The sequence below is a fragment of the Hippichthys cyanospilos genome, chromosome 20 (genome assembly GCF_059441005.1).
Source record: "Hippichthys cyanospilos isolate Australia breed blue-spotted pipefish chromosome 20, RoL_Hcya_1.0, whole genome shotgun sequence".
Lineage (NCBI taxonomy): Eukaryota > Metazoa > Chordata > Actinopteri > Syngnathiformes > Syngnathidae > Hippichthys > Hippichthys cyanospilos.
In genome coordinates this window covers 2,001,955-2,028,440 of record NC_142388.1, presented here as the reverse complement: position 1 = coordinate 2,028,440, position 26,486 = coordinate 2,001,955, and the positions used below count along the sequence as shown (strand labels likewise).

Genomic DNA, 26,486 nt, shown 5'->3' with positions numbered 1-26,486 from the left:
TTAGAAAAAAAATGAGTTATTTTTTAGAACGTATTTTGTTATTTATATATGAGCATGTTCAACAATAACATTCTACTTAGGAAAAATGCATTGCAATGCAGTGTTTTTTGACACGCGACGGATTAGTCAACATCCCCTTTCAATTGTCAGAAGAATTAGTCATGGTGTTGAATTGAACTTGTAGACAAAAACACGTTTGAGTGAGCCAGGAATTTTGAACGTTTTATTTCAAAATCTATATGACAAAATGAAACTTAAACCATTTTTTCCCCATTTGCTGACAAACGATGGAGGTGGAATAAAAACATGATATCATTGGTCATGTGACACAGAAATAAAGATGCTGGTTTCAAGGTCCCGCCTCTTCACTCATTTTCTATGTATACTAAAAACGATGCTCGTATTTACAATATTTGATTAGTTTTACTAGAGTGCTCGCTGCGTGCCGTCCCAAGTTTGGCCGTCTCACTTCCCGATTTCGTCGAGCAACTTCCGGTTGACTTCCGCGCGCACACGCTGCTCCTCCGTGCGCGCATTGTGGATCATGTTTCTCAGGAGGTGAAAGGTCAGGTCGATGGAGAGCGGAGCGTACTCCCTGCGGGTCTTGAACTTGATCGGCTCTTCATCATTTTCGGCTTCCTCATCGTCATCGTGATCTTCATCATCATCAAACTGCTCTTGCTCGTTTGGCGCCCCCCTGAGGAAGATTCGAGGAACGCCGAAGCCCAACAGACCGGCGGCGTTGACGTCAGAGCCGGCGGCCGCTCCGAGGAGCGTCTGGACCGGTTGAGGGGTCCGCGGACGAACGGCCCAGGACCAGACGGGAGGCGGGGGGAGGAGGAGAGACAGCAGGAGCGACGAAAGCACAACGGACCACAACTTCATGTCTGCACGCACATAAGCAAGAATCGGGCATTAACCGCTTGAGGAATTCTTGTTTTGGTCCTCACAAAATTTGCTCTCAAAATATTACAGAAACAAGCTTGATTAAAAGGTGATTCCATCAATCAAGTTAACTTCATGTGAAACAAATATATAATTAACATTATAAACATATCCTTAATCACATTCTAACTTGAAAACTTCAAAACATTAACAAATATGAAAGGAGGAGGAACAACAACCTTCAAAATATATAATCAAGTTGGGGCAAACATGAACGCAAAATGTATTTAATTATTTGGGGGTTTAAATTAAATTATCAAAAATACCTGTACAGTATTTGAAAAAAGAGACCAAACAGAAACCTTAAAATGTAATGCAAATACAAACTGGGGTATATATATTTTTGCATTCTATAATTAATCCAGAACTAAAAACACAAAAAACTAAAAGCTACGTAAACATCAAAATTAAGGGAAGCTTGAAAAGAGCAGCTAATGACTAAACAGGGAATTGAAAACAAAATAATAAATGAAGCATTCTCTCCACAAATAACTACAAAACATTCAAAAACAAGTAGAAAAATATCATAACATCAATTGAATTTCTTGCATTACGAATGGAAAGCATCTTACTTGTTGTGTTGCTCTTGCGGGTGGGGGGTTCCGCCGAGGTGTGCCGATGCGGCCCGTGCGCGCGCGCAACTTTTATACACGCTGTGTGTGATGTCACTGCCACTCGCGCAAACATCGGCCTCGCAGCTCCTCTCTCACACACACAATTTGTTTGCCTTGTTTTGACACTTCCATATTTTTGGATACAATATAAAAGATGACGAAATTCATCACATGACATGACGGCCTTTTTTTTTTTTTTTTTCAACGCCGCTGTTTAATCTCACGCACGCGCTCTTACAAAAACACACACATTCTCACACACACACAGAAATAAAGTCAGACTGATATCGTGCCTACTAAACATTTACATAAGAGCACTTAAAAGAGAAATTAATTTTTCATCAGCTGTGCTTGAGTACAAGAGCGTCGATGTGCTTTAATGGATTTAAACGGCGTTTGTCCCTCTTTTAAGGTATTGCTACAAAATCTATTTAGGGTCCCGATGGATATTATTTTTTCATTCAAAATGACCTTTGTCTTCAAACGGTATTCACAACATTTTTTAAAGAACGCGAAAAAGGACTAACACAATCTTGTAACACTTTTGTTGGACGCTGGGGACACGCAAAATTTGAGTTCCATAATGACTTGTGTTAAATGTGTCATCCAATCGTGAGTCAGCCCGGTCAAGTTGAACGACGACGCGCAGCAGTCGCGTCAGAACCGACACGACGGTGAAAGAAAAAGAAAAAAAAAAAATGGCGGCGGTGGCGGCTCAGACGGCGTTGGCCTTCCAGGTCAAGTAGGAGTTCCAGGCCACGGCCACTATCTGGACCACAGCCAACCTGAGAGTGCCACAAAGTTTTTTTAAATTCCAAACACTCAGCAGGGATTAAAATGAAAATGATCCAAGAGGAGACTAAGGGCAAAGTCAAGAGAAGTGTGGAATAGAAGAATTTCCCCAGGCGACACAGCATTGGTGTCAGCTAAAATTATTATGTGAGGTCATTTTGGGGAAACACATTTTATCCATGATGAGAGTAAGGGCAAAGTGTGGGGTAAAATACACTATTTGCAGGGCTGAGGCACAGCTAAGGTTTCAGCTAATATTAGCATTCTTATTCATTTGTAAGTCATATTTTATTCAACAGGAGAATGAGGGCAAAGTGCGGTAGCATCCCGAGCTATCACACATTTTCAGGATGAGCTAACATGATTGTGTCAATTTATTTTTGTGTTAGCTTAAGCAAGCATTTTAACTTGTAGGAAGCAAATTTGACCTGACAGGCGAATGAGGGCAAAGAAGAGACTGTGGACTTTGATGGGGTAGTGTCCCGAATTAACACACAGCATTGGGGTAATGTAAAATGATTTTGAGTGTTTATTTGTGTGCGAAATGTATCAATGGGGAGACTCAGGGCATAGTGGGTATAGTGGAGGATAGGACCACAGCCTCCAGAGCTGAGGCACAATATTGGTGTTAGCTAAAGTTAGCATGTGTTAACTTGTGGGAAACAAATTTTATCCGTCAGGAGAATGAGGGCTTAGTGTGCCCTGTGAAGTATAACACCGCGGCGTCCTGAGTGGAGCCACAATATTGATGTTAGCGAAAGTTAGCATTTGTTAACTTGTGGGAAGCAAATTTTATCCGACAGGAGAATGAGGGCCTAGTGAGCCCTGTGGAGTATAACACAGTAGTGTCCAGAACTGAGGCACAATGTTCGTGTTAGGCCGTTAGCTAAAGTTAGCATGTGCGGGAAGCATATTTTATCGAACAGGTGAATGATGGCAAAGTGGAGACTGTGGAGTGTTATATGGTACAGTCAGCTAAAAAAAAAACAAAAAACAATAAAGGTTCCAAAGCTAACACACGGCAACTGGGTCGGCGAGCATTACAATGTGTTAATTCCTGCGAGGCAAATTATATCCATTGGGAGACTGAGGGCAAAACTGACCTGTGGTGCAGTGGTACGAAGTAGAAGTTGGCGATCTGCACGGGCGGCCATAGCTGACGCACAAAACAAATGTCATTACAAAACACACTCCATCACAGAAAAACCATTAACTTGAAAACAAAATGAAAACTTACGTAATAATTGGAGATGAGAGCATCTGTGTAGTCCTGCAAACACATGGCAAGAACAACATTAGCACACGCGCGCGCGCGCACGCAGAAAGTGCACGTGTCATGTAGTTGAAGGTCACGGCGTGTACGAGGGAAATGAAAAGTTGGGCATGCAAGACTTTGCTATCAGAGTAAAACATGTTTCCAATTATCACCTGACACACTTTGCTTATTTTCATGCGTCATCGTCGACGTGATTTGCGAACGGGAACAAAATGACAACGTTGCGTTCAAGGACAGGATTCATAAACTTATCAGTGCGCACGTTGTTTCATGCTCAGCTATTCGGAATATTAAAACCACACCGCTGGGTTTAAATATTAAGGACGGCAGTAATTGGATCTAAATGATTAGATTTTTGGTCTAAAGTCGTGAACCACGGCGAAAAAAAATATCAATTTATTGTGGGGTATACTTATGTGAAAATTACTGCCGCCTTTTGGATTGAATGGAGTGAAACGTGTCACAATTTGTATTTGTAAAACCGGTTAGCTCGTTAGCTAGCTAGCATCAGCCAATTTTCAGTCTCATTTTGTGACGCCCATGTCTGGTTGGAATTGCAACCAATCAAGGCTCACCTGTTTTCTGTGTGTGGTCATGTGATGTTTGAAAGCTGAGAAATGATTGGTTGTTACCTGCATGCTAAATATATTTGATGTCATTTGATTTTTCAGTTGACAGCAAGTAGAAAAATGTGTTTTTACATGTATTTGTACATGAAAAATAAATTATCGAATCAATTAGAAACCAATTTTTTTTTTAGCATAAAATGTCTAAATTACATTAGCATCCCTTTAAATTTTAATAGACATAAACTTGTCGTATAATTAATTGTATTTATTTAGTTTTATTAATCAGCCAATTAGTTATTGGTGATTAAAATTTTTATTCTTCCGGCAGTGCTAAATAGGCTCAGATAATGACCAATTACGTCTCGCATGCTTTCTGTTTGGTCATGTGACATATGCAAGCTGGGCTCTGATTGGTTGTTACCTTTTCACGTCTGATGTCATTTTCAATTGACAGCGATTGGTGAAACACTTTATTAAAGGTTACGAGTGTAAGGTGAAAAATAGTTTAGTTGAATGAAGTATAGACATATTTTTTTACTATTGAAAATAGCTAAATAAATTCCGCATCCTTTCAATGCCCGAATAGAACAGTAGAATGTGAGGATAGGGCCTCCAAGTGGACACAAATAATACAGAAAATACCTATATGCATCTGTTTCAACGTGTAACATAAATGTAGACTGTGTGGCTGCTAATCACTTTATAAATTACACTACTGCCACCTACAGGCCTGGAGCAGATGAAAAATGGGCTTTCTTTCAACGCAATTCTCAGCAGAGGACATTTTGCGGTAACGTGCGCATTCATTCAAGCAGTGTGAGCGTGTGTTAGCTCGGGGTCCTCTTTGTCATTTGTTTTGTGTCCCGCGTGACAACAGAAGTGTGTATGTCCCGCCTCCCAACGTCAATAATTGAGCAGAGCTGTGTTTGGACGGCCGGGGAGCAAACATGCACGCGGCGGGGCACACACATTTCCAGAGCCAACACTTCGGCTTTGGCTGCTATGCTGCATGAACTTTTGTTTTGTTTTGTTTTTTTTTTGGGGGGGGGGCTTGGTGACAAAGTGTGACACGTGGCCCGCTAGTTTAAAAAAAAAAAAAATCACCGCTTGATGAAAGGAGCTCAGCGTGTGATGTCCAAAAGACAAAATGTCCACCCAGTGATGACTAGATCTTTGACATCTATAGCCGTCATTGGCAGCGAATTAATTAAATGTGCTTCCGCAAAATAGCAGATTAAGTCAATCATTTAATGCGAGTTATGCATTTTTATACTTGGTATAAGGAATCGTAGTAATAATTACACTGTAGTAGTAGCAGTAGTAATTTATACACTGAAAGCCCTGTAAAAATTCATCTTTATCGTCTAATTACGTCATTGGCAGTGAATGACTTAAGATTGTTCACCATTTTTTATGCATTTTTTTTACAGTTCAGTCAACTAATCTTGGGTGGGAATTGACAAATAAATGATCTCACCCTGTGCAGCTTGGCAACATTCTGCTCCACACTGAGCCCGTTCAGAACTCCCGACAGAGTCAGGAAAGCCCCCAAGAAACATGGAGCGAAAAACAGCTGGACACAAAATTCAAAAAAAGATATTTTGACTAAATCCATTTTTTTAATGAGTTCAGTGTTATGAGAACCTCTGACCTGATCGATCATCATCTTCTTCATGGCTGCACTCTTACTTGTTCCCACCACCAGGCGGTCCAAAATTTTGTACCAACTGCCGATAACGGGGCCCTTTGGACAGGAAATCACAGGGATCTTTATGTTCATTTTTTACACAAAAAAATCCTATATAGTGATTAGGGGGCACGGAATTAGTCCGGGATTCTGAAGACGACTCCAATTACTGTGAGGTCGTTGACCTCGTTTTCCAAAATGGCCGACATTTGGAGCCTCACCACAAAGAAAAATCCAATGCTCATCATTTTGGCGGTGCGGCGCATATCGTGTTGAGGGAGTCCGCGTCGCTCGATCAGCTGCTGGGAAATGACGTCACCCACGCCCACCAAAGAGCCTGCACAACACACACAAGCCACTATGTTAGTAACAAAAATAACAATGCGATATTGCAGGTTGAAAAAAGATATACAAGATCATGCCAGCAAAATTGTTGCTTCAAAGTCATTGTGTCAGAGGCGCTATACTGTACATATTTTTTGAAATCCCCAGAAAAAAAATTCAACCGTGAATTTGAAACCAGAGGCTTAAAATATGCCGCCACCGTGTGGTCGAATGATGTACTGCAAGAGAGCTTCCTCCAATGATTCCAGTGCATTTCTGTTAAAATGATTCTAAATATCTAAAGAACATTACTGTACACGTCTAGGTTCAAAGATGATAAAATATACAAAGGTATTACTATAAGGTCAAAAGTATTGGGAAACCTAGAGAGAGAGAAAAGCGAAAAAATTGGCTTTTTTTTTGCAGCCAAAACAGCTTCCTGGAGTTTTAATTTGAAAAAGAATATTTTCTCCATCATATTATTTGGAGTTCGTATGTGGGAATCAGTACAACTTTGGATTGCTTATCCGATAACAATAGTTTTGTTTAGAGAGAATGTTAATCTGTGGTGCAGCCACGAGACGTGATTGTGTGTGTGTTATGTTCAAAGTTCTTTGCTTGTATTGACTTAACTATTTTTTTCCCCAAGTACTGTACACACAAACCCAATTCGAGGGGAAACTCAAGGTAATTTCTCACCGGCCGTGACAATCTGCACCGTCCATGGGCGTTTTGCCATCAAGGCCTGGTACGAGCGCCACATGCCTGCCATTCTGCAAAAAAAAACAAAAACAAAAAACAAAACTACTGTCATCAAGTGATGTACATATACGTAACATAACTAATATATTTCAGTTGTCATGAAACAAGTGTTACAATGAAGCTAAACGAGAATCATGTACTTAGTTGAGGACGTCTCACGTGAGTGCATTTATTCTAGACAGCAAATAAGTGACGTTATGTCGTTGACACAATTAACATGTTAAGACTGGGGAGGACATTGATTTAGTACAGTGAAAAGCTGTGACCACTAAAGTGAACAAAATCACAACGCCGAATGAAAGGGCGGGAGCTAAAACAAAAAGGGAAGGAACGATCTTCTTCGGACAAAAGACAGTGTTTTCAAAATCAATAAAGCAACTTTAAATGTTGGTGTTTTCTAAATGATATGTCGGCGCCACATGCTGCTCCGGGTAAAGTGAAACGTCACTTCGCTGGACATAAACGTAAGATGCAGAATTTCTGTACAAGCTTGCAAGAAACAAAATTCATGTTTTGGTATGAATTCTAAATGCTGAAAGACGACAAAAGTACATATGAATTGAATAAACGTCATTTTCAAAGTATGAAATGTTTACGCACCTCTTTGATAAGCTTCACTCTGTGGAGGCTGGTGATGCGTTCATGTACATTCACCCGTTCTACGACCAAGTCCTTCGTATCATACTTGAAAAATTATAAACACGAGTAACATGTACTTCCATCGTTATAAATTGTCATGTAATCGAACGCTTCAACGAACAATACAAAAAGTAGTCCGCAATTCAGTCCCAAAACGACGAAATCTATACAATAACAGCTACAATAAGCAGAAATTGTGGAGGGTTCTAATACGTCCCACTGAGACTTTTGAAGTCAAAAAATATCTAAATAAAAGCAATAAGAGATGTATGTGCACATATTTTTTGTTAAAATGGGAAGACTTTTAAATGTACATCAACCGCAGGAATTATTCCCTACAATCAGTGAAGGCCACACGCGAAAGCTCGTCGTCACTTCCGCTGTCTTGGGAAGTGCTACTTCGTATTCTGCCTTCTGGTGGACAATAACGTACATTTTAAACGGGTGTCTGAACCAAATATTTTTTTCGTATAATTGTAAGCATGCGGCGACGTTTAAAACGAAAACAACAACAAATAATAATTTAAAAAGTGTTTATTTAACCAACAATTCATAAGTGTGAATTCCCTTTAAGTGCGCTCTGGACCAGAGCAGATGAAATACAGCCTTTCAATTTTTTTTGTGTTTACAAAAATAAACGCCATCATATAAAATGCAACATTTGTTGAGCTACACGGCTGTAAAGTCACAGTCAGCCAATTATAGAATAAATTAAAAAAAAATCCCAAATAGTAAATAACAAGGACAATTCCACGAGTTTATAAGACATTTTGTTGTCTTGGCTCAATGATATTTACAGAATTTCATTTAAAAAAAATTGCAGAATTAACAAGGGTGACAGTTCTTTTCAATGTAACGAGTTAGTGCGGCGCATGGAAAAAAACGTAAAAATTCGAAGGCCATCATAAAATGCATACAGTATTGTGAAAGTAAACAAATGGTTTTGCAATTCAAGTAGAGAAATTGTCATGATGTTGTCAACTGTTTCTTAAAGTACAACAAATTGGCAGTCCTAAGAGAAAAAACCCCATCAAAAACAGGCCATTCTTGGTCGCTATGGCAACATTAAAGTTGTAACTCATTATAAAATACTCAAGTACACAATTCTTAGAGAAGACTTTCGAGAATAGTCTCCTACCCATGCTACTGCTCATGGTGAAGCTGAATGTAAATCTAAGTAACTTTTAAAACTAATCTTTAGAAGATCAAAATAAATTATGTGAATACATGAGTTATATCTTTAAAAAAAAACAACTCATCAGGTATGTATTGAGTGTTTGTTTGCATTGTGGACCTGGGAGGCTCGGTGATCCCGTCACAAGTCCATGCCGTCGTCACTTTCGCAGTAGTCTGAAGGGGCGTCCGTGCCGAAGTAGCGATCGCCAAAATTGCCTTTGAGACAGAGACGTTACATATGTCAAATTGACCATACAAGTCAACTGATAAAAAGTTAAAAACAGAAAATAAAAAACAGCAAGACTGCTTCTGATACAATCCTTTCCCCCCAAACCGCTATTTTTTTTTTTGGCGTCCCTTACCGATGCCAGGGATGATGTGGAACTGGTGGTTGACCTCCTTGTCCACGGCGGTGGTGATGATACGAACTTTAGGGAAGGCGTAGGCTACCGAGTGGACGCCCATCTCGGCCATGAGCAACGAAAGCAAGAAGATCTTGTCCTCCGCGACGTCGTGGTCCTTTCCACATCAACGGAAACGTCACACAGGTCCAAATATTTAAAGAAACTCACAATTGTGACTTTTCACTTCAGAATTCTCAATTTCAGAATTCTGAGATGAAAATGAGAATCCCGCCAACTCCGTTTTCTTCTTCTTCACCGGCACTAATCCGCTTCAGTGAACACCAAAATCCTCGCTCCCCCTGCTGGCCCGGAGTTCAAATGACACACTGCGTACTCACCAGCAGGACCCTGATGGCCATGAGCGCAGCGGCCCCGGTGGACACGGTGCTGTCCATCAGAATGACAAAGTCCTCACTGATGTCTTTGGGCAGGCGCAGGTAGTGCAACTACTCTCACAACATAAAAAAAAAAAAAAATCCTTTTCAGGATGTCATTTGAATGGGATAACATTACCACAAAATTAAAAACGGAGGCGTCGTACCTCAGGTTCACCTGTGTCGTGGTTGGTCTGAATGAGGATTTTCCCTAGACGGATGTCTTTGCACACAGCCATGAGGGCCTGCTCCATGGTCTCTCCTGCCCTTAGGATGGAGACGCCTGTGATCTAAACAAACAACAAGAAGTCAAATATAAGCAAAAACGTTGCATTTTACATCATCGATACGATTGTAATGTGTGCGATGATGATGCAAAACAAAGAAAAGCGACTTACTCTTTTACCGCTCAGCCTCTTGCCGTGGTAGACGCCCCCCTGAGGCGTCTCCACACAGGCTGGCTGCAGACCCCCCCCCCAAAAAAAAATTGCAGTTATCCCGGTGCTAAACGGATAAATGAGAACGCTTAGCCAAACAAACCACGGACCTTGAGGGGCAGGAAAGAGAGGGCGTGTTCAATCAGGAGCCTCATTAATCTTTTGGAGTAGAAGACAAACTCGTCACGATTGGTCTCCTTGTTCCTAATGGAGAGATGACAGGAGAGCTAGTAAAAATAAGTAAATGGGATGGTTAAGTCTTTTGGCCGGCTACCTGATGATGGTGTGGATGCCGCGCACTTGCGGCGAGCTCTTCAGGACGCTCAGAGTGGCGGGCAGCGGCTGACCTTGATGAGCCGACGCCAGGGCCGACCTGAAAATCGCATCTGGTGACTGAGCCATAGAATAAAAATAATGGAAAAACAAATGTTCAATGAAAACAGACTTTTTGTTGGGCCTTAAAACCGAAAAAGTTTGGGCTGTGGGCCGCGTTGTGCCTGATCTTCTATCATTTCTTATCCAGGTGTCCTGATCAGACATTGATATATGTCTGATGTCAGACAGTAAAACAGTATTGACAGTAATGAGACAGTACTCGTATCAATATTGTTTTGGAAGTGAAAACGTTGCGTAAAGGATTTATATAGTTGACCTTTCCCTAAAAAAATTCAAATAGAAAAATCATTAATACATAAAAATGACTTATTTTCAGTCTTTTTTTTGTTATTTAAAATACATATATTTTTGATGTAGTTTAAATTTATATGTGGATTAATATGTGATCAGTTCAAACAATAAAACATAGAAATATAATTTCTTAAAAATATAAAGAAAACATTCAAATCGCTTTTTTTAAGTTATGACCAGCAGGTGGCGCCAAGTCTCTTTAAATGCAGTCCTATCAGCGTTCCTATTTGATTTATTTAACCAGGATTAATGGAAAGCCTATTAAAGTTAAAATTCCAAAATGAAGCAAAAAAAAAAAAAAGGTGAAGTCAACCCAAACGTTTCCTGGGCAATAACACGTTCTATGCAGCCCCACTCGTCGAAATACGACATTGAAATGGATACTACATTGCTGGAATACAAATAAAGAAAAATACGCCAATTTCGACACATCTCATGGGGCGGCCATTTTGCCACTTGCTGTTGACCGCAAATGAAATCGCTGCTGCTTAGCTAATGACCAATCACGACTCATTTGATTGGCTGAGCTGTGACCGGCAGTTTGCGCAACTGTGGATTTAGTCAACAGCAAGTGACACAATGTGTCCCCACTGAGATGGTTTCGAATGAGCACAGAATAAGCACATATTCAGTCTAGATTTGAAGAGGGTTAGTGATTTTGCAATACGGTGTCATGCTAACAACCAAAACAATGATACATGGTTAGCTTGTTTGCTTTGACTCAGGTCAAACAGGTGCATACAAGAAAAGCGCTACAAAAAAAAAAATCAGACAATGCAAGCAACCACTGCTGGCCACATCATTAGGTACACCAAAACAAACACGACATGCGACTTAAGAGTAGCTGGGTGGGCGCCACTGCGTGAACCCATAAATCACTGGTGGGGTGCACGTTGCGCAGTAAACATCACACTAGCGTTCAAGGGAGGAGCGTGTGTGTGGAAATGCACCGCAAACAAGGTCAAAGGGCAACGAGGTGCCTCACATATCTGAGCGAAGCATCCCTTGGAGAAAGATGGTGTGACAGGAAGTGATGATATGCATTGCGGAGGACAGAAGAAAGAGAAAGTAAATCAGACAGCGTGGCAGCCGTGGCACACTCACGGTGGGTTTTTTATGATCTTATTTTCAGATGAGATCTTCTGGTCATCAGCTTTTCAAAATAAAAGCCACATTTGGAAAGTTAACCCATTCTGATATAAGAGCTATTATTTAATACTGAGTATTGTTAGAAGATTTATCTTATGAACAACTGTATTATTTATACATACGCTGAATGAATTTTGAAAGAATATCTTAGCTGCCAAACACTGACTTGAGGCTTCCAGCAATCTTTTGTTTTGAAGCTCGGTTTTAAATCTGAAAGGGAGTGAAGTGTGTTGGTGTGAGAAAGCTTTCGTTTTGAGTGGAAAGTAGTAAAGAGTTGTACCTCACTGTGATTTCACGCTGGGATGATTCACGCAGCGTTCGGCGGGCCGTGCACGAAGACAAACACACAAAAGAAGTCACGTAAGTCACCTGCATTAAGTTGGCATGAAAACACAAGCAGCCAGAGGGGCTGTGTGACTTTATTTGTCTGCTATGCATCTGCTACATTGAGACTGGGGGAGTTGGGGGAAAGAGGGGGGTCTCCCTGTCCTTGAATCAGGCCACCAAGCATTTACATAATCAAGCGTCCTGTAATATTTGCAGTGATGTAGAAGTAATATACAAAAAAATACAGGATAAGATTGAATAATGCTACGATAATTAAAAAAACAACAACAAAAAAAACAAACATCTGACTTATTTTGTAGTTTTTTTTTGCGCCTCAAATACAGGACAAAAATAGCCATGTTTCCATTAAGTGGCCCAGTACACATGAAATTATGGAAAAATAATTTGCTCAATAACATAGGTTTATGTAAATCACATATAATAGGGAAAAGATAATAAAAACAAAAACAAAGATATATTCCCTTAAAGTTTATAACAGGAACTATTTCAGTCCCTGTGGGTTATAGTGTGCATTTTTTGAAAAGCCATTACTGCAAAAATAAAGTTTAAGATAAAAAAAGCCATTATGAATTATTAACCTACAAAAGGCCCTAATTTAGTCACCTTAATAATTTCATTTTGAAACAGTTTTTTTTTTTCCAGGGGTTCTGGAGGGTATTTGGCGTTACCTTCTCCAGCTGACTGTGAACATGCTGAACGATCAAATCCAGCGCCACAAAGTTGTCACCACCTGTGCCAAATACAACAAACGTCTTGTCTCAGCGTCCGTTTTGAAAAGTCGCCAAACAATCAAAGTGAAGCGAAGAAAGACCTCGCGGGACCACGATGTCGGCCAGCTGCACGGTGGGCTCGATGTACTGCTCGAAGGCCGGCTTGACAAACTTGTTGTACTGCTTGATTATGCCAGTGATGTCCCGCCCGCGCTGCGACACGTCCCGCTTCAACCGCCGCGTGAGCCGGATGTCCGAGTCGGTGTCCACAAATACCTTCATGTCTAGCAACTGGTTCACAAAAGAAAATCTGATCTAATCTATGCAAAAAAAAAAAAAAAGTCATTCAATGCCGGCCCAGTTAAAATGGAACTTTGACGTCTAGTCCTCAAAGGCATTGAATGAGTAAAACGCTATGCCTGTCAGCAAAAAAAAAAAAAATGAATACCATCATTCCACAAATATGTAACAATTTTTTTCCAAAATGAAGGTCAAATGTATGGGTGTGTCCTATAAACGGTATTTTAAAAACTTCAATTCTTTTTCATTCAACAACATTTGAGGAAGATTGATCCATCATACACATAAGCAGAGTTTTAACGCGCAGGTACACGTTTTTATATCAGCCGTATTTTTACTTACAATAATTACCGTAAGAGAATGAGATAAAAGAAGCGAGCTGACCGAACCAATGTCCGATCCCATACTTGTTCACACACAGGTCTATTACTAAAACCAAGAGGATCATGCAAATGTTATGATGTCTCCAGCTGATTCAATTAAGAGCAACGGTTTAATACACGGAATAGTATGCCATTTGACTCAATTATTAATTGTGGTCTTTTGGCATATACACACACAATCGTAAACATTTTTGGCAATATGAAATTGAGCTGCGTCACGAGGAAAAGGAAAAACAACTGCTTCTAGCGCATTTTACATTACACTGGCGTGGCGTTCACTGACCACTCACAAAGTGGGAAATCTGAAACACACTTAACTTCGCCTGCAACAAATATATAATTTATGGATATGATCATAAGAAAATATGAAGCATTTACAAAAGAGGAGATTCATTTTGTTTTGCTATAATTTTTACATTGTCGCCAAACTCTTGGTGCGTCCCACACACATAAATAAATAAATAAATAAATAAATAAATTGACCATAAAAACAAAAGTGTGTCCAATGCACAGATGCATCCTATATTTGGGAATTAAGGTACATAAAAAAATAGCAATTAGTGAGGCATTGCTAATAATCTGGCCGAGATTTGAGTTTGACACTACCGCTAGCTAAGCTAACATCAGAAACCGCATGGTCAACGGCATGTCAGAACAAGTTCCTTACATTTCAAAGAGAAAAAATATCAATGACATCATCGATTAGTGGTTATTCCACCCCGAGCGACCAGTCCAGGTCCTCTTACCCAGATCCCACGGGGCCTTGCAAGCGTAGCTAATGAAGTGGTCTACGAGAAAGCGCACTACCTCCCAGCAGTGGGCCTCATTAGCATATCGCTCCATTCCCGTCGTCCCGACTACTAAGCGCAAACGCAATTCATCACCGCCCAGACATGGGTCGTTATTAACAGTGATGGAGGGCGTTCCCAAGGGAGACTGCGGGCCTTATCGCCACGCTCCAGCTCACAAACCGCACACGTGCACGCAACAACATAGTGTGGAGGGACACACCGTAATAGAACAAAGTAGCGTTCACACACACCAGAAATGAAAGAAAAAAAAAATACCTTAAGCAGTTCTTTGTTGGCGAAGGCCAGGATGCCCTCAAAGATGACAACATTGGCGCCGTATATGGTTTTCTGTTTGGAGAGAAAAACAAAAACACAAAAGTAGGGCTAGTTAAAATATGAAAAGTCGAATGAGCTCAAGCCGCAGATTTGTTTGCATTATTGTTGCAATGTCATTATTGACTTAGGCTTGTTCTGGGATAACTTTGTGAAACATCAAACTGTGCTGTCATAAATATTGATTCATTACCCAGTTCTGTATCCGACCCCTATTTCTATCAAAATATGCTCCTCCCCCACTTTGGGGTCACTGATCCAAAATCAAACTATTAGTTCCACTCTGAATAAATGCATTTATTAGGATATGGGAAAAAAAATACATGGAGGTATTCCCTTACATCCATGTCCATGGGGGACATGATCAAACCATAATATTGGGAGGGAAATAAAAACCAAAGGATTAAGATTTTCCAAAAAAAGGGAGCAGTATTCCTAAATCTAGAACCGTTTTTTCAAGTTCCACTAGCACGAATAACAAGTGAGTAGAGCTCCAAAGAGAAAAGGGAGGTGAGGACTCAGCACCATCAATATCCAGCTTCTCGATCAGTGTCGCGTGGAAGTCGATAAAGCTGAGCAACGACGCGCATCCGAGCCGAGACAAAGCGGCCGCCCCTTTTATGTGAATTGTAAAGAAACGGATGAGCGTTTATCGACCGCTTCATTTAATGTGTGTGTGTGAGCTCCCCTCACCCGATTTAGTGCACACTCGACATGTTCGAGTGCGACCGGCCCGACCGCTCCGAAGTTCCTCATGCACCGCAGAAGAAGAAAACGGAGAAAAAGAGAGGACGTGCGGCACTCTTGATGGGAGAGATGTGGGGGGGTCGTTTCAGGCTTTTAATTACCAGCAGCCGGTGCAAAGCGCCCGTAAAAGGATTTGTGAGTGCGGACAGGCCATTTCCCATGAGGCTTTGTGCCTTTCAGCCATGAAATTGCATCGCCAAGAAATAGAGAACAGTTGTCGCTGCCAGATTGATTCCGGAGCGCGTGCGTGCATGAGTGGCCCTTTGCGCTAACGCTGATAATTAGCACATTAGCGCGCAGTTAGCACGTCGTTAAAGAAGAGCCCTTTGAAAGCTTTTAATCATGTACACGAGGTTGGTTGCGTGCTGGGAAACGATGACGGCAATATTGACTTTAAATTAAAAAATAACATCGTTTTTGCGCATGCAGTGCAGACATAACAAGTGTCGATAAAAATATTGTGTTTAGCTAGCGCGATTAATCTGGACAAATCATTGGTTCTTCTATTCTTTTTGTTGTGTTACAACAAATCTATCTGCCACATCTCAGCAAAACGATGCAGGTCTATTAGGAGGAGGACTTTTTTTTTTTTTTTTTAATCCCTGAGCAGTTAAAATGGGTCTGCAACATCTGTTCTATCAATGGCAGTGAATGAGTTAAAAATAATGGCGGCACTCTTCTTGATTCCCTTTTTGCTTAACTTTCTGTTGCGTACTTTATTGTGAAAAGTCACACGTGCGTGATACATACCCATTCTTTGCGTCTGCAGTGAGACGTGAAGTCATATACGGGGACTTTGATGCTTTTTCCTTTCTTTAGCTTCCGCAATACGTTGACCAGGAGCTCAAAGTCAAAGGCGTCAGGGTGGTCGAAATTGTACTCGTTCTTGGCCGCGAGCTCCTGCTCGTCTTGGTTCAGTACCTTGAAAAACCACAAAACGTATTGGAGAACACTTAGGAAAATACATGAAATTTCTCTTTACGTTTACAAATGAGTGACAGGTTTGAAATATTGAACTCATATTTCACAAAAACTGCATTTCAACAGGGGTGTGTAGACTTTTTCACATTAAATACCAAACAAGCTTCCTGGAGAGTACCTTGTAGAAGGAGTCCATGGAAAGCAGAACCACCCACGGAACATCCAGCGCCTCAATAATCTTATTGGCTACTGTCGTTTTCCCAGAAGCACTTCCTCCACACAGACCTAAACGAAGAACCACATTGCTTTGAATGGAAACTTTTTAAAAGCCATATGCATCCAGGCATGTTTTCTGCATCAAACCATAGAAGAAGTATCCTAAAAGAAGGCGTACATCCAACACAACTATTCCAACGTTGAAGTTAAAACAACATCACCTACGGTATATCCTCCATTGCTATATTATGGCGGAACTGCACAATATGGTCCCCCCCCAAACAATTCCCTCACCAATGACAAAAGCTTCTTTGAAGGTGGTCCCGGTGACGTTGTACCAAGGGGGGCGGCCTGCTGTGTAGATGGTCCTTTTGCTGGTTCGCAGCAGCGAGGGCCCCGCTTGGGACTGGCTGGTGGTGCGTTTTTGGGGTGACAATGACGGCGTCAGGGGGCAGCAGCGAGGGATGCCGCTGGTCAGGCCGTCCAGGGAATCGTCACCACTCCCGCTAATGTTTACAAAAAAGTCATTTGAATAAATTATGCAAGCATGTGAATGCTGAAAAGCTGACAGTAATAAGTGGTTTTCTGTGCTTGATGCCATCAGATATGCCCGATGTGCTCAGAGCGACCCCACGCTGCTTCTTTTCAGGCATTTTTGTCAATGGAGCAACTGCAGGTTCCACAAAGCTTAGAAAGTCTTAAACAAAAATAATGTCGCTCTAACTGCTTATTGATAAAGTACAAAAAACAGTTGGATGACAAACAAATAAAAACTTTGTGATATCTGCTGCTGCTGTTTCTGTGGAGGTGAGACAGGAAGTTCGCTCACTATGGTAGCTCCCTTCAAAACAAAACATAAAAAAAAGAAAACCCTCCACAGTGCTTTTGCTGTCGGTGTGTTTGAGGGAGAGGGTGGTGGGATGGAAGAGCCGACCCTCTCCAGGAATACACAACGATGCCCGGGAGGCAGCTGACAAGTAGGGCTGCAAGTCGCATGAGTAAGGCTGTCATCACATGGCAGAAAAAAAAATACAAGAAATTCTGGACTTCCTGTACTGATGTCATCAAGTCGCTTGCCAGCTTTATTATTCGCGAATAACCAATGCGCAGGTGGTGATCTGTAATTAAGGGCGGTACATTGTAAATGAAAACTGACAAAAGGAAATTGTTTTAAAAAAAGAGAATCTATTGTTTTCATTTAACGAACGCCATTTTGAGTGAAGACAATTGTGTTACGTCATCTTTCAAAGTTAGTTTTCATAGACGAAGCTGCCTTTGTTCGGGATGTTCTCTTTGCTAGCAAGGTGCTGGGAGCTAGTCAGCCAGCCACGTTAGCCTGCTAGCTCTCCACGCCTAACCTGCCGTTTCGGCATTACAACTAATACAACATACGTTTCCCATTCGTCGCTTCTACCTGTCGGAGCCGGACATGCTTCTGTTGGACCCTTTGACAGTACCGGGGGGAGGAAACAGCTCGTCCGGTTGCGTCTCGCTTAACGTGGGGTTCATACTCGCTTTTGCTCCAAACGGCGCGGAACACAAACACGGATGACGTCATGACGTAAACGCACGTACAGCGGGTGCTTACTTCACTTGTCATGGGCATTTGAAAATTCCACTCAAAATTGACAGATTTCTGTTAGTAGGCAGTTACGTTACAAACAAAAAAAACGTGTTTATTTGTAAAGATTTTTAACAACGCGATACACATGAAGTTTCCGGTTACTTGAAAAGAGAAGGCGAGTTATAACATAAGGTTAATCATGTAAATTTCAAATATACGCTTCTCTTTTGTGACTCTGAACATAAATGACTTTTGCTGCGTTCAACTGCACAATTTAGTGTCGTTTTTTTAAATACATTACAATAATTATACACAATAACAATCATATTTTCTGTTAAGAGCCTAAAGACTCATAAAGACCGCGTGACTATTGAAAATATTTTCATACACAACGTAACATTTCAGAGTGAAAAAAATATCAAATCAACATAAAGGTAACTTTATAAACGGGACAGTGAATACTCGCTATTTATAACCTTGTATAATATAAATAATCATCACATAAAACGAGTAAAAATATAAATGCAATATTTATACGACATTAAATATAATTCCGCTATGAATCATGATTTAACTAGGACAATATACTGATGATACTTTTAATTGAAACCGCACAAGAGGTGTGATAAGTTTTTTTTAAACGGTATATGCCACAATAAGATGAAAAAAACATAATTTTGCTTGACGTTTATTACAACAACAATAAACCTCACATATGCCCAACCTCCAACGTATATTTTATTGGTTACCAAATTGGATTCTTATTTTCCTTACGTTGAAAATGTGCACAACATCGTACACACAGCACAATGGAATTAGTTGGGTCAAAGTAACGCTGTAAAAAATAAATACATAAATAAATAAATAAAATGCTGCAAAACTGTAAAATCCCGAGAACTTGGTTGCCAGAGAAGTACGGTTAAATTACAAACACATTTTCTACATTTACTGTAAAAACATATCGATACTGTTTATTTTACATTTACAAAATGCACTTTGCAAAATCAACAGTTTCAAAACATTATTTTTAATTTTTATACCGTAAATGTAGAAAATGTGTTTCTCTTTTCTGGCAACTAAGTTTTACCGTAGAAAGAGCTTTTTTTTAGTGCAGTGTTCATAAGGTAAAATGCTTTGAGTGAGACGTAATGCTAAAAATATTGGCGTTTTTGTTTAGCTAACATGTACTGTGTATATATATATATATATATATCCTATAGAATATCTGCTCGCGTGCTATTGGACATACTGAGCAGCACTGAGGCTTGACTGGACTTATTTTTCGCGTCCGGAAGCCCGCAGTGAGCACTATAGGTTTACTTATTGCTCCTACCGCCGCTCATGGTCAACTTCAGCCCAATTTATTAAAAAAATAAACTAAAAAAAAAAAAAAAAAAAATTGTCCTCGACTCTCAGCGCGCGCCCCCTCCTCCTACCAAAACTCAGCAATGAAGCTTTTCCCCCTGCTCGCTTTTTGCTCCGCGAGGACTTGCCCCTGCCCGCACCGCCAGTGATTCCGGCTTACAGCGGTACCGAACCCGACCGGACCGGACCCAGCAGGACTTTCGCAGACCATCACGCCCCCCACCCCATTGGGCAGAACCTCCTCCGCAGCTCCATGGATGCGAAGGCGTCAAGTTCGGAGAAGTCTCAGCTGATCCACGACAAGAATCACAAGAGCTACTGCGAGCGCGTGCACAGGTGGGAGACAACTAAGGCGCACGCGCACGCGATTACGCCCGGGTGCGCGTTCATCGTGCACGCGTGGCTAGCTCTAGGACAGCTTGCGTGACAAATGGCGCGGGCGTTGTTGGGCACACCTGACTAAGCAAGTCACTCTGCATAGGCTGAACACGCAAAAAAAAGAAAAGAAAAACAGTAAGAAATCAATAAGAATAAAGACTAAAACGTAACACGTGTCAATTATGACGCAAAGCAAAAATGTTGCCTTATATGAACATGTAATATTTGAAACAACTACATAAAAGAAACTATAGTTGCATCTATTACCTAATGAAGCGTGACTTATAATTGAATACAAAATCGTGATTTGCCGGGATGAATATTTGTAATTATTTCAGTAGAAGCCTATGCCATCGAACGTTTTTTTTTTTGTTTTCCCCTGAGCATTGATGTACGTGTAACAGAAATGTTTTTATTTTTATAAAAGATGAAACTGGGCCTTCAATAGCACACAATTGACATTTGTGGCCTTTTTTACTCTGCAGTCTTTCGTTATTGAACCATTAAAAATCACGTTTATCAATCACAAATAAATATTTAAAAAATGAAACGTTTTATAAAAAAAAAAACCTAGACGTTGCGCGTGCACGCAGGCAAGGTGCATCTGGCACCACATTTCATGCACCATTTGCGACGTGCACGGTGTGTGCGCGCTGACTGACTGCTGCACTTTTTGCTCTCCTGGAAGGAAAATGCCGCGTTTTTTTTTTTTTTTTTCCAAATCAAGCCTCGTCTGCATATTTTACATTCAGATGATTATCAAGTCGTTTTTAAAGCGGATTCTAGTACAGTGCTTCCAAGTTGTAACGGTTGCGGCAGTGAATGTTTAACAATGCAGAAGCTCTGCAGCAAAAAAAAACATTTTAACATATGATTATCATATTGTCAAAAAATGATTGAACATTTTACACAGTGAAAAAAAAATGTCAGGTTTAGTGGAAGTCAGAGCGAGAGCAAAGAAAAAGAGAAAAAAAATGAGCAATTTGTTCAGTCTGAAAAAATACATACCATATATATATATATATATATATATATATATATATATATATATATATATATATATATATATATATATATATATATATATATATATATAAGGCTATCAATGCTAACAGTTAACCTGCCAAAATTGATTAGTATTAAGCTAGCAGATAAATCAACGTTGTTTGGTTGTTAATTGTCTGTTTTATGTTGAGTTTAGTTGTAAACTTCAGCTAGGGCTTGGCAATAAACAGCTTGAAGCGTTTTTTATGAACAATATGTCAAGGCGTCACTGTATTAGGAACACTTTGTGTAGTGCATGGTATAGGATGTTTGATATATTTTAGCTCTGTCATGAAAATTATTGATATTATTTTCCTCAGGAGAATTGGCCCAAAAATAAAGAGTGAGGGAACACAATTTAGGTGTGTAAGATCCCGTTGACATCCCAAAGGTGTCATTTGAGTACAATCTCTTTCGCACTTGGGTGCTTTTGTACACAGTGGACATCGACCCCTCTCCGTGTGTGCGTTTGTGTGCGTGTGTGTTAAAGCTTTGTTGGGGAGGTCCTGTGTGACATGAAATGTGTGTGTGTGGTTATCTCAAGTGAGTCCAAATGAGGTTTTCTCCAGCTCATTAAACATATCATCACCATGGAACCCTTCAGCCCCCCCCCCTTCCACACACACACACAAACGCACGTACATACGCGCGCACACACACACACACAGACACACACACAGACACACACACACACACACACAATAAGAAAGAAGCATTGAAATTAGCTTGGCCGGTATTCCGTTAGCATTAAGATCACGTGACGAGTTTTCCGATTTAGTCTCTGGTTTAAGGTTCAAGCTAGTCATTTTATGAGCTGTTTAAGGAGGCATAACATCGAAGCTTTTTTGAAAATGTCATTTAGAATTTGCAATGACATTTCGGAGCAAGAAGATAATTTGGAGAAAATAACACAGTGAAAAAGACCAATGCTTTGTGAAAAAGAACTACCATCTTCTAACCCAGCTCTCAAACTCACTTTAATTTAACCAAAATTCATGACTAAATTATGTGTTAAAAAAAATTCTGTCAAAAAATACAATTAAGCAATTATGAATTAATCATATTGCTTCAATTCACAGCCAATGCTGCAAAAGTTTGGAAATTGTAAACATGACAGGCTATAAACATGTCAGTCAACCAACTGCATTTTTAATATTATTTAAATTAATTGAATCATGTGCTATTTTATGCAGTCTTTAGAATAAGATTGTCATGTCTTTTTTTTATTTTTGCCCTAAAAACTTTAGTGAAGCACTTTGAGACTTCTGATTAAGAGCTAAATAGATAAATTGGACAATTGAATGTGTTTTTACGCAGTGAAGAAAAAAAATGCATGTCTATTCAAATTAAGAGCACATTAATTAGAACATGAAGCAACATCACAAAATTCAGCTTGGTCTCTTCTTTGCAAAACTTAATATTTTGCAGGGGATGCGCATGATCATAAATGATGCCATTTTCCGACATATGCGGCAGATGATGTTCCACATTCTATCTTCTGGCGTTCCTTCATACAATACACCGAGAGACACCGCTACAAATGACTCTTTTATCCATTGAACTCATCAATGAATTATTTTGCAGTTCCTTCCCTGACCAAAACGAGCGCTTCCCCGACTTCCCGCTGAAAAATGGCGGCGTGGCAGGCGGCGCGGATCTCAAGCGTCCGACCGGCGCCCACTGCCACCCCCGCGCGGTGGTGTCCGCGGGCAGCGGGGACGACGGCGGCCAGGACGCCGTTCTGGCTAAGAAGAAACTGTACATTGCATCGGCAGTCTGCCTGGTCTTCATGATTGGCGAAATTATCGGTAAATAGCGGACAATGCTAACTTTTGTACCGACTACTTCCTGGTAGTGAGACGGGTGTGCGTATGTCTTCAGGAGGCTACCTGGCCCACAGCCTGGCCATCATGACTGACGCGGCCCACCTCCTGACTGATCTGGGCAGCATGCTGGTCAGCATCTTCTCCCTGTGGATCTCCTCCAGACCCCCGACCAAGAACATGACTTTTGGATGGCACCGCTCAGGTCAGATCATTTACTGTAGACACAAAAGTCCAAAAGAATGGTTAATACTATTTCTTGTCTGTTTGTCTTAGAGATTCTCGGAGCGTTTTTGTCCGTCATGTCCATCTGGATGGTGACGGGCGTCCTGGTCTATTTAGCTATCGAGAGGATTGTGCGCAACGACTACGAGATCGAGGGACACGTGATGCTGCTTACGTCCGCCTTTGCGGTCATTGTCAACATCCTGTGAGTCACAATTTAAAGTGATTCCTTTACAAAATACTGTATGCCTACTTTTATACAGATGAGGATTATTGGTGACATCGTTTTCCAGCAAATTATTTTGAGTTTAACCGTAGATAAAATTGCTAAACATAATCATTTAAAAGGATAATTCATTTCTTTCCAGCAAACATGCCATCATTTTTTTTCCGTTTTTTGGAAACCTCCCTCAGCATGGCGTACATCCTCCACCACTCCACCACCTTCCACGCCCACGGCCGCGGCTACCAGCACATCGAGGACGACGCCCAAAGCCCCCGCGCCGCTCACGGCCACGCCCTCCTGGGCGGAGCCCACGGCAGCACCAGCGTCCGGGCGGCGTTCATCCACGTGGTCGGAGACCTGCTGCAAAGCGTCGGCGTCATGGTGGCCGCCATTGTCATCTACTTCCGGGTCAGACCCTTTTTTTTGTAATAAAATGGGGCGCCATAACGAGGTTAATATTTCAAATATTTCTTTTTGTATTGTTTTGCCATTCCTTTTGATAGTCAAAGTATTGTACTTCCTTACTTTTAAGTATTATCCACAACTTTTTATTGTATTAATTTCCTGTTATTATGGTAATTTCAAAATCTGTTTCTGTTGTCCACATTTTAATTGTATTTTTTCCTTTTATTATGGAAACATTAAAATTAATAATTTATTTTCAGTTCAGTTTGGTAATTCTGGGAATATGTGGAAACTATTTTGACGTCCATAGCCGTCTATGGCAGTATATGAGTGAACATGACAACTTGAGTTCCTTGTTTTTCCAGTATTCCAAAGTTTCATCAAATTTACTGTGCAAATTCCCTTTAAAAAATGTCTTCTAGGAGTCTGTTTTTTTTACCAGCTTAACCCACTTTCCATGACAGTACAAATAGATTTTTGACATCTATAGCCATCAATGGCAGTGAATGAGTTAATTTTTACCAGTCATTTTCTGCACTTCATTTCATGCTTACCCCGAGACTCAAACTATTATCCAATTGATAATAAGCAACCATAATTATCTTTGTATATTTTTGTCCCTGGCAGCCCGAGTACAAAGTGGCCGATCCCATCTGCACTTTCCTGTTCTCCATCTTTGTCCTGTGCACTACCTTCACCATCCTCAAAGACGTTTTCAGGATACTCATGGAAGGTGGACATCAAACACACACACACGCACACACACAGACAACATAATATCGACCCCAAAAAGCCGAAGAAAAAGCAAACTCACTTTCCTTTGACAGGTTCTCCCAAAGGCATCGAGTTCAAGTCGGTTAAGGAGGTTCTGCTATCAGTGAAGGCGGTCCGCTCGGTCCACTCGCTCCACCTTTGGGCGCTCACGCTGGGACAGACGCTGGCCTCCGTACACCTAGCTGTCGGTAAGAAGCAAAGATTTGGAAGAAAAAAAAAAAAAAGTCCAATGAGAGGGCCAATAGAAAGCCGAGATACTGCACAGTGGTGTGTGGGTTTTTTTTCGACTGGAAATTTTATTTATTACAACTAAAGATATCAGTATTGTTACTGGACATCTATTGGTGACACTCAAGAAAATATGAAATACAAGCAGAATATTTTTATAGGGATGAGCAAATATTGAACGATAGGGTTAAAAAAAATGTTATTGCAGTTTTAAGAAAAGTTATTGGGTTAAATAGGTCTGTCTTACATTATTTATTTTTACAGAAAATTTAATGCATTAAAATTAGTCGTGGTATATCCACTTAGTATCGGTAGTTACTCAATAATTAAGTGCTTATTGTGTCTAAAGAAAAGGCCCGTAATTATTACAAAATATTCTGTTAAAAAAATCAATATACGAATGCTAGTATGTTAGAAACACATTGTTTTTTTCTTGATTAATCCCTTTTCCTTTCTATTTGATGGGGAAAACTGAATGAATGAAACTGAAATTCGTATCTCGAGACCGCTTTGTTGAAACAATTGTGCGATTTTTTTTGTCATTCCCGTACCGATTGCGTGTTGTACCGCGACGATCCAGACGAGGGCGCTGACACGCAGTCGGTTCTGCAGGAGGCCACGGAGCTTCTCCACACCAAGTTCGGCTTCCACAGCGTCACCATCCAGGTGGAACGTTACCACAGCGACATGCAAAACTGCGGACTCTGCCAGGATCCTTGGGACTGACACTCACACACACACACTCACACACACACACAATCCTCCACAAATTCACTACACAAGGCGCTTTGTGTCATTTAAAAATCGCTGACACCTCTTAAGGTGCTGATGTCATTGATTACGTGGGTCCAATCACTTATTACGGCACAACTTAAATATTGTCATCGGTGTCGATAATTTTGATCATATCTCTACGTGGCACCTGGATTGCAACGTAATGAGTATGGATCAATAAGACTGATCATAATTGGTCGCACTCACTGCCTAAGTCGTCCGGAGGGAAGACAAATCCACTGCCATTTATCGTAAAAATTATGATCGATAATCGTCATGTCGTGGATAATTTGCGTTTTTTTTTTTTTTGCTTAAAGGGCTGCACCTCATGAAAGTTTGTGAAAAATTAATAACACCAAAGCAAGTAAAGTCGCTCCATTTTGGGATCAACCATGCAAGACAATACATGAGGTATAATTCTTCATATTGGGCTGGTGTACCTAATGAAATGTCCATTTAGGTGTTATGAAATGTGATATTTGTCCACAAGTGCAATTGAAGCAAGTTGTTTGTTGTCTTGTGTTGGCCGCATGTTGTCTGTTTTTGTGATCGACGCAAAACAATTGAGAAATCATTATTTCATTTAAAAAAAATAATCATTTATCATGCTTGCGTAGCCCCCCTTTCAAAGTACCAATTGGTACGTCCCACTATTCCAAGATGTCCGAAATTCCTTTTTGAGTTGGAATCAGAAGTGAATCCTCATTCAAGAATTTATTTGATTTCATTCGCCTAAAAAAATCAGTTTTGAAATCGATAAATACTATGCTTGCATGCTCGTATAACGTGCTCAAGTGCCAGTCACACATGAGAAAACTCCTCTAAAATACGACGCACACACACACACATTTCGTGAATGTAATGTCCAGTGTGTTTCCGATATTTGTGGATGCTCCATGACGTGTTGTCTGTGTAAATATTTTGTGTACATGTGTAAATACACTTTCAACCGTTTGTCTTCTTGTGACGTTTGCGTGCTGTCGTTTTTTGTAACTTCACAAAATAAAAGATTGCACATGGCACGACTGTCAAAGTTTCATTTAACAGCTGAGGGGCAGAATAATATATATATATATATATATATATATATATATAT

General features: G+C 40.5%; 4 protein-coding genes across 6 annotated transcripts; 1 reads left to right on the top strand and 3 right to left on the bottom strand.

The window, feature by feature from the left end:
* Nucleotides 1-209: 209 nt before the first annotated feature.
* On the bottom strand, nt 210-2,269 carry ucn1 (urocortin 1). Its single transcript, XM_088402970.1, has 2 exons — nt 1,518-2,269; nt 210-887 (listed from the first exon to the last, which is right to left on the bottom strand). Exons 1-2 carry the CDS (start codon nt 1,735-1,737, stop codon nt 466-468), a joined length of 642 nt encoding a protein of 213 aa, XP_088259096.1. The 5' UTR covers nt 1,738-2,269; the 3' UTR covers nt 210-465.
* mpv17 (mitochondrial inner membrane protein MPV17) lies at nt 1,906-7,741 on the bottom strand. Its single transcript, XM_088402971.1, has 8 exons — nt 7,570-7,741; nt 6,907-6,980; nt 6,105-6,220; nt 5,848-5,940; nt 5,674-5,769; nt 3,589-3,621; nt 3,455-3,507; nt 1,906-2,344 (listed from the first exon to the last, which is right to left on the bottom strand). Exons 2-8 carry the CDS (start codon nt 6,977-6,979, stop codon nt 2,275-2,277), a joined length of 534 nt encoding a protein of 177 aa, XP_088259097.1. The 5' UTR covers nt 6,980; nt 7,570-7,741; the 3' UTR covers nt 1,906-2,274.
* A 383-nt stretch (nt 7,742-8,124) lies between these two features.
* LOC148406910 (uridine-cytidine kinase-like 1) lies at nt 8,125-18,150 on the bottom strand. The gene is made up of 15 exons (XM_088402966.1): nt 17,999-18,150; nt 16,879-17,090; nt 16,547-16,653; nt 16,198-16,368; nt 14,644-14,715; nt 12,995-13,184; nt 12,852-12,913; nt 12,116-12,132; nt 10,274-10,372; nt 10,110-10,203; nt 9,961-10,023; nt 9,730-9,852; nt 9,527-9,634; nt 9,147-9,303; nt 8,125-9,000 (listed from the first exon to the last, which is right to left on the bottom strand). Exons 1-15 carry the CDS (start codon nt 18,091-18,093, stop codon nt 8,924-8,926), a joined length of 1,647 nt encoding a protein of 548 aa, XP_088259092.1. The 5' UTR covers nt 18,094-18,150; the 3' UTR covers nt 8,125-8,923.
* slc30a2 (solute carrier family 30 member 2) lies at nt 17,454-26,410 on the top strand. Of its 3 annotated transcripts, none has more exons than XM_088402968.1 (9): nt 17,454-17,582; nt 19,635-19,849; nt 22,520-22,743; nt 22,817-22,963; nt 23,035-23,188; nt 23,398-23,617; nt 24,242-24,347; nt 24,442-24,576; nt 25,197-26,410. In XM_088402968.1, exons 2-9 carry the CDS (start codon nt 19,767-19,769, stop codon nt 25,340-25,342), a joined length of 1,215 nt encoding a protein of 404 aa, XP_088259094.1. In that variant the 5' UTR covers nt 17,454-17,582; nt 19,635-19,766; the 3' UTR covers nt 25,343-26,410. The 3 variants fall into 3 exon arrangements, with proteins under 3 accessions (XP_088259094.1, XP_088259095.1, XP_088259093.1); XM_088402969.1 differs by having other exon boundaries at nt 17,467-17,561; XM_088402967.1 differs by having other exon boundaries at nt 17,492-17,582; nt 19,660-19,849.
* Nucleotides 26,411-26,486: the final 76 nt, after the last annotated feature.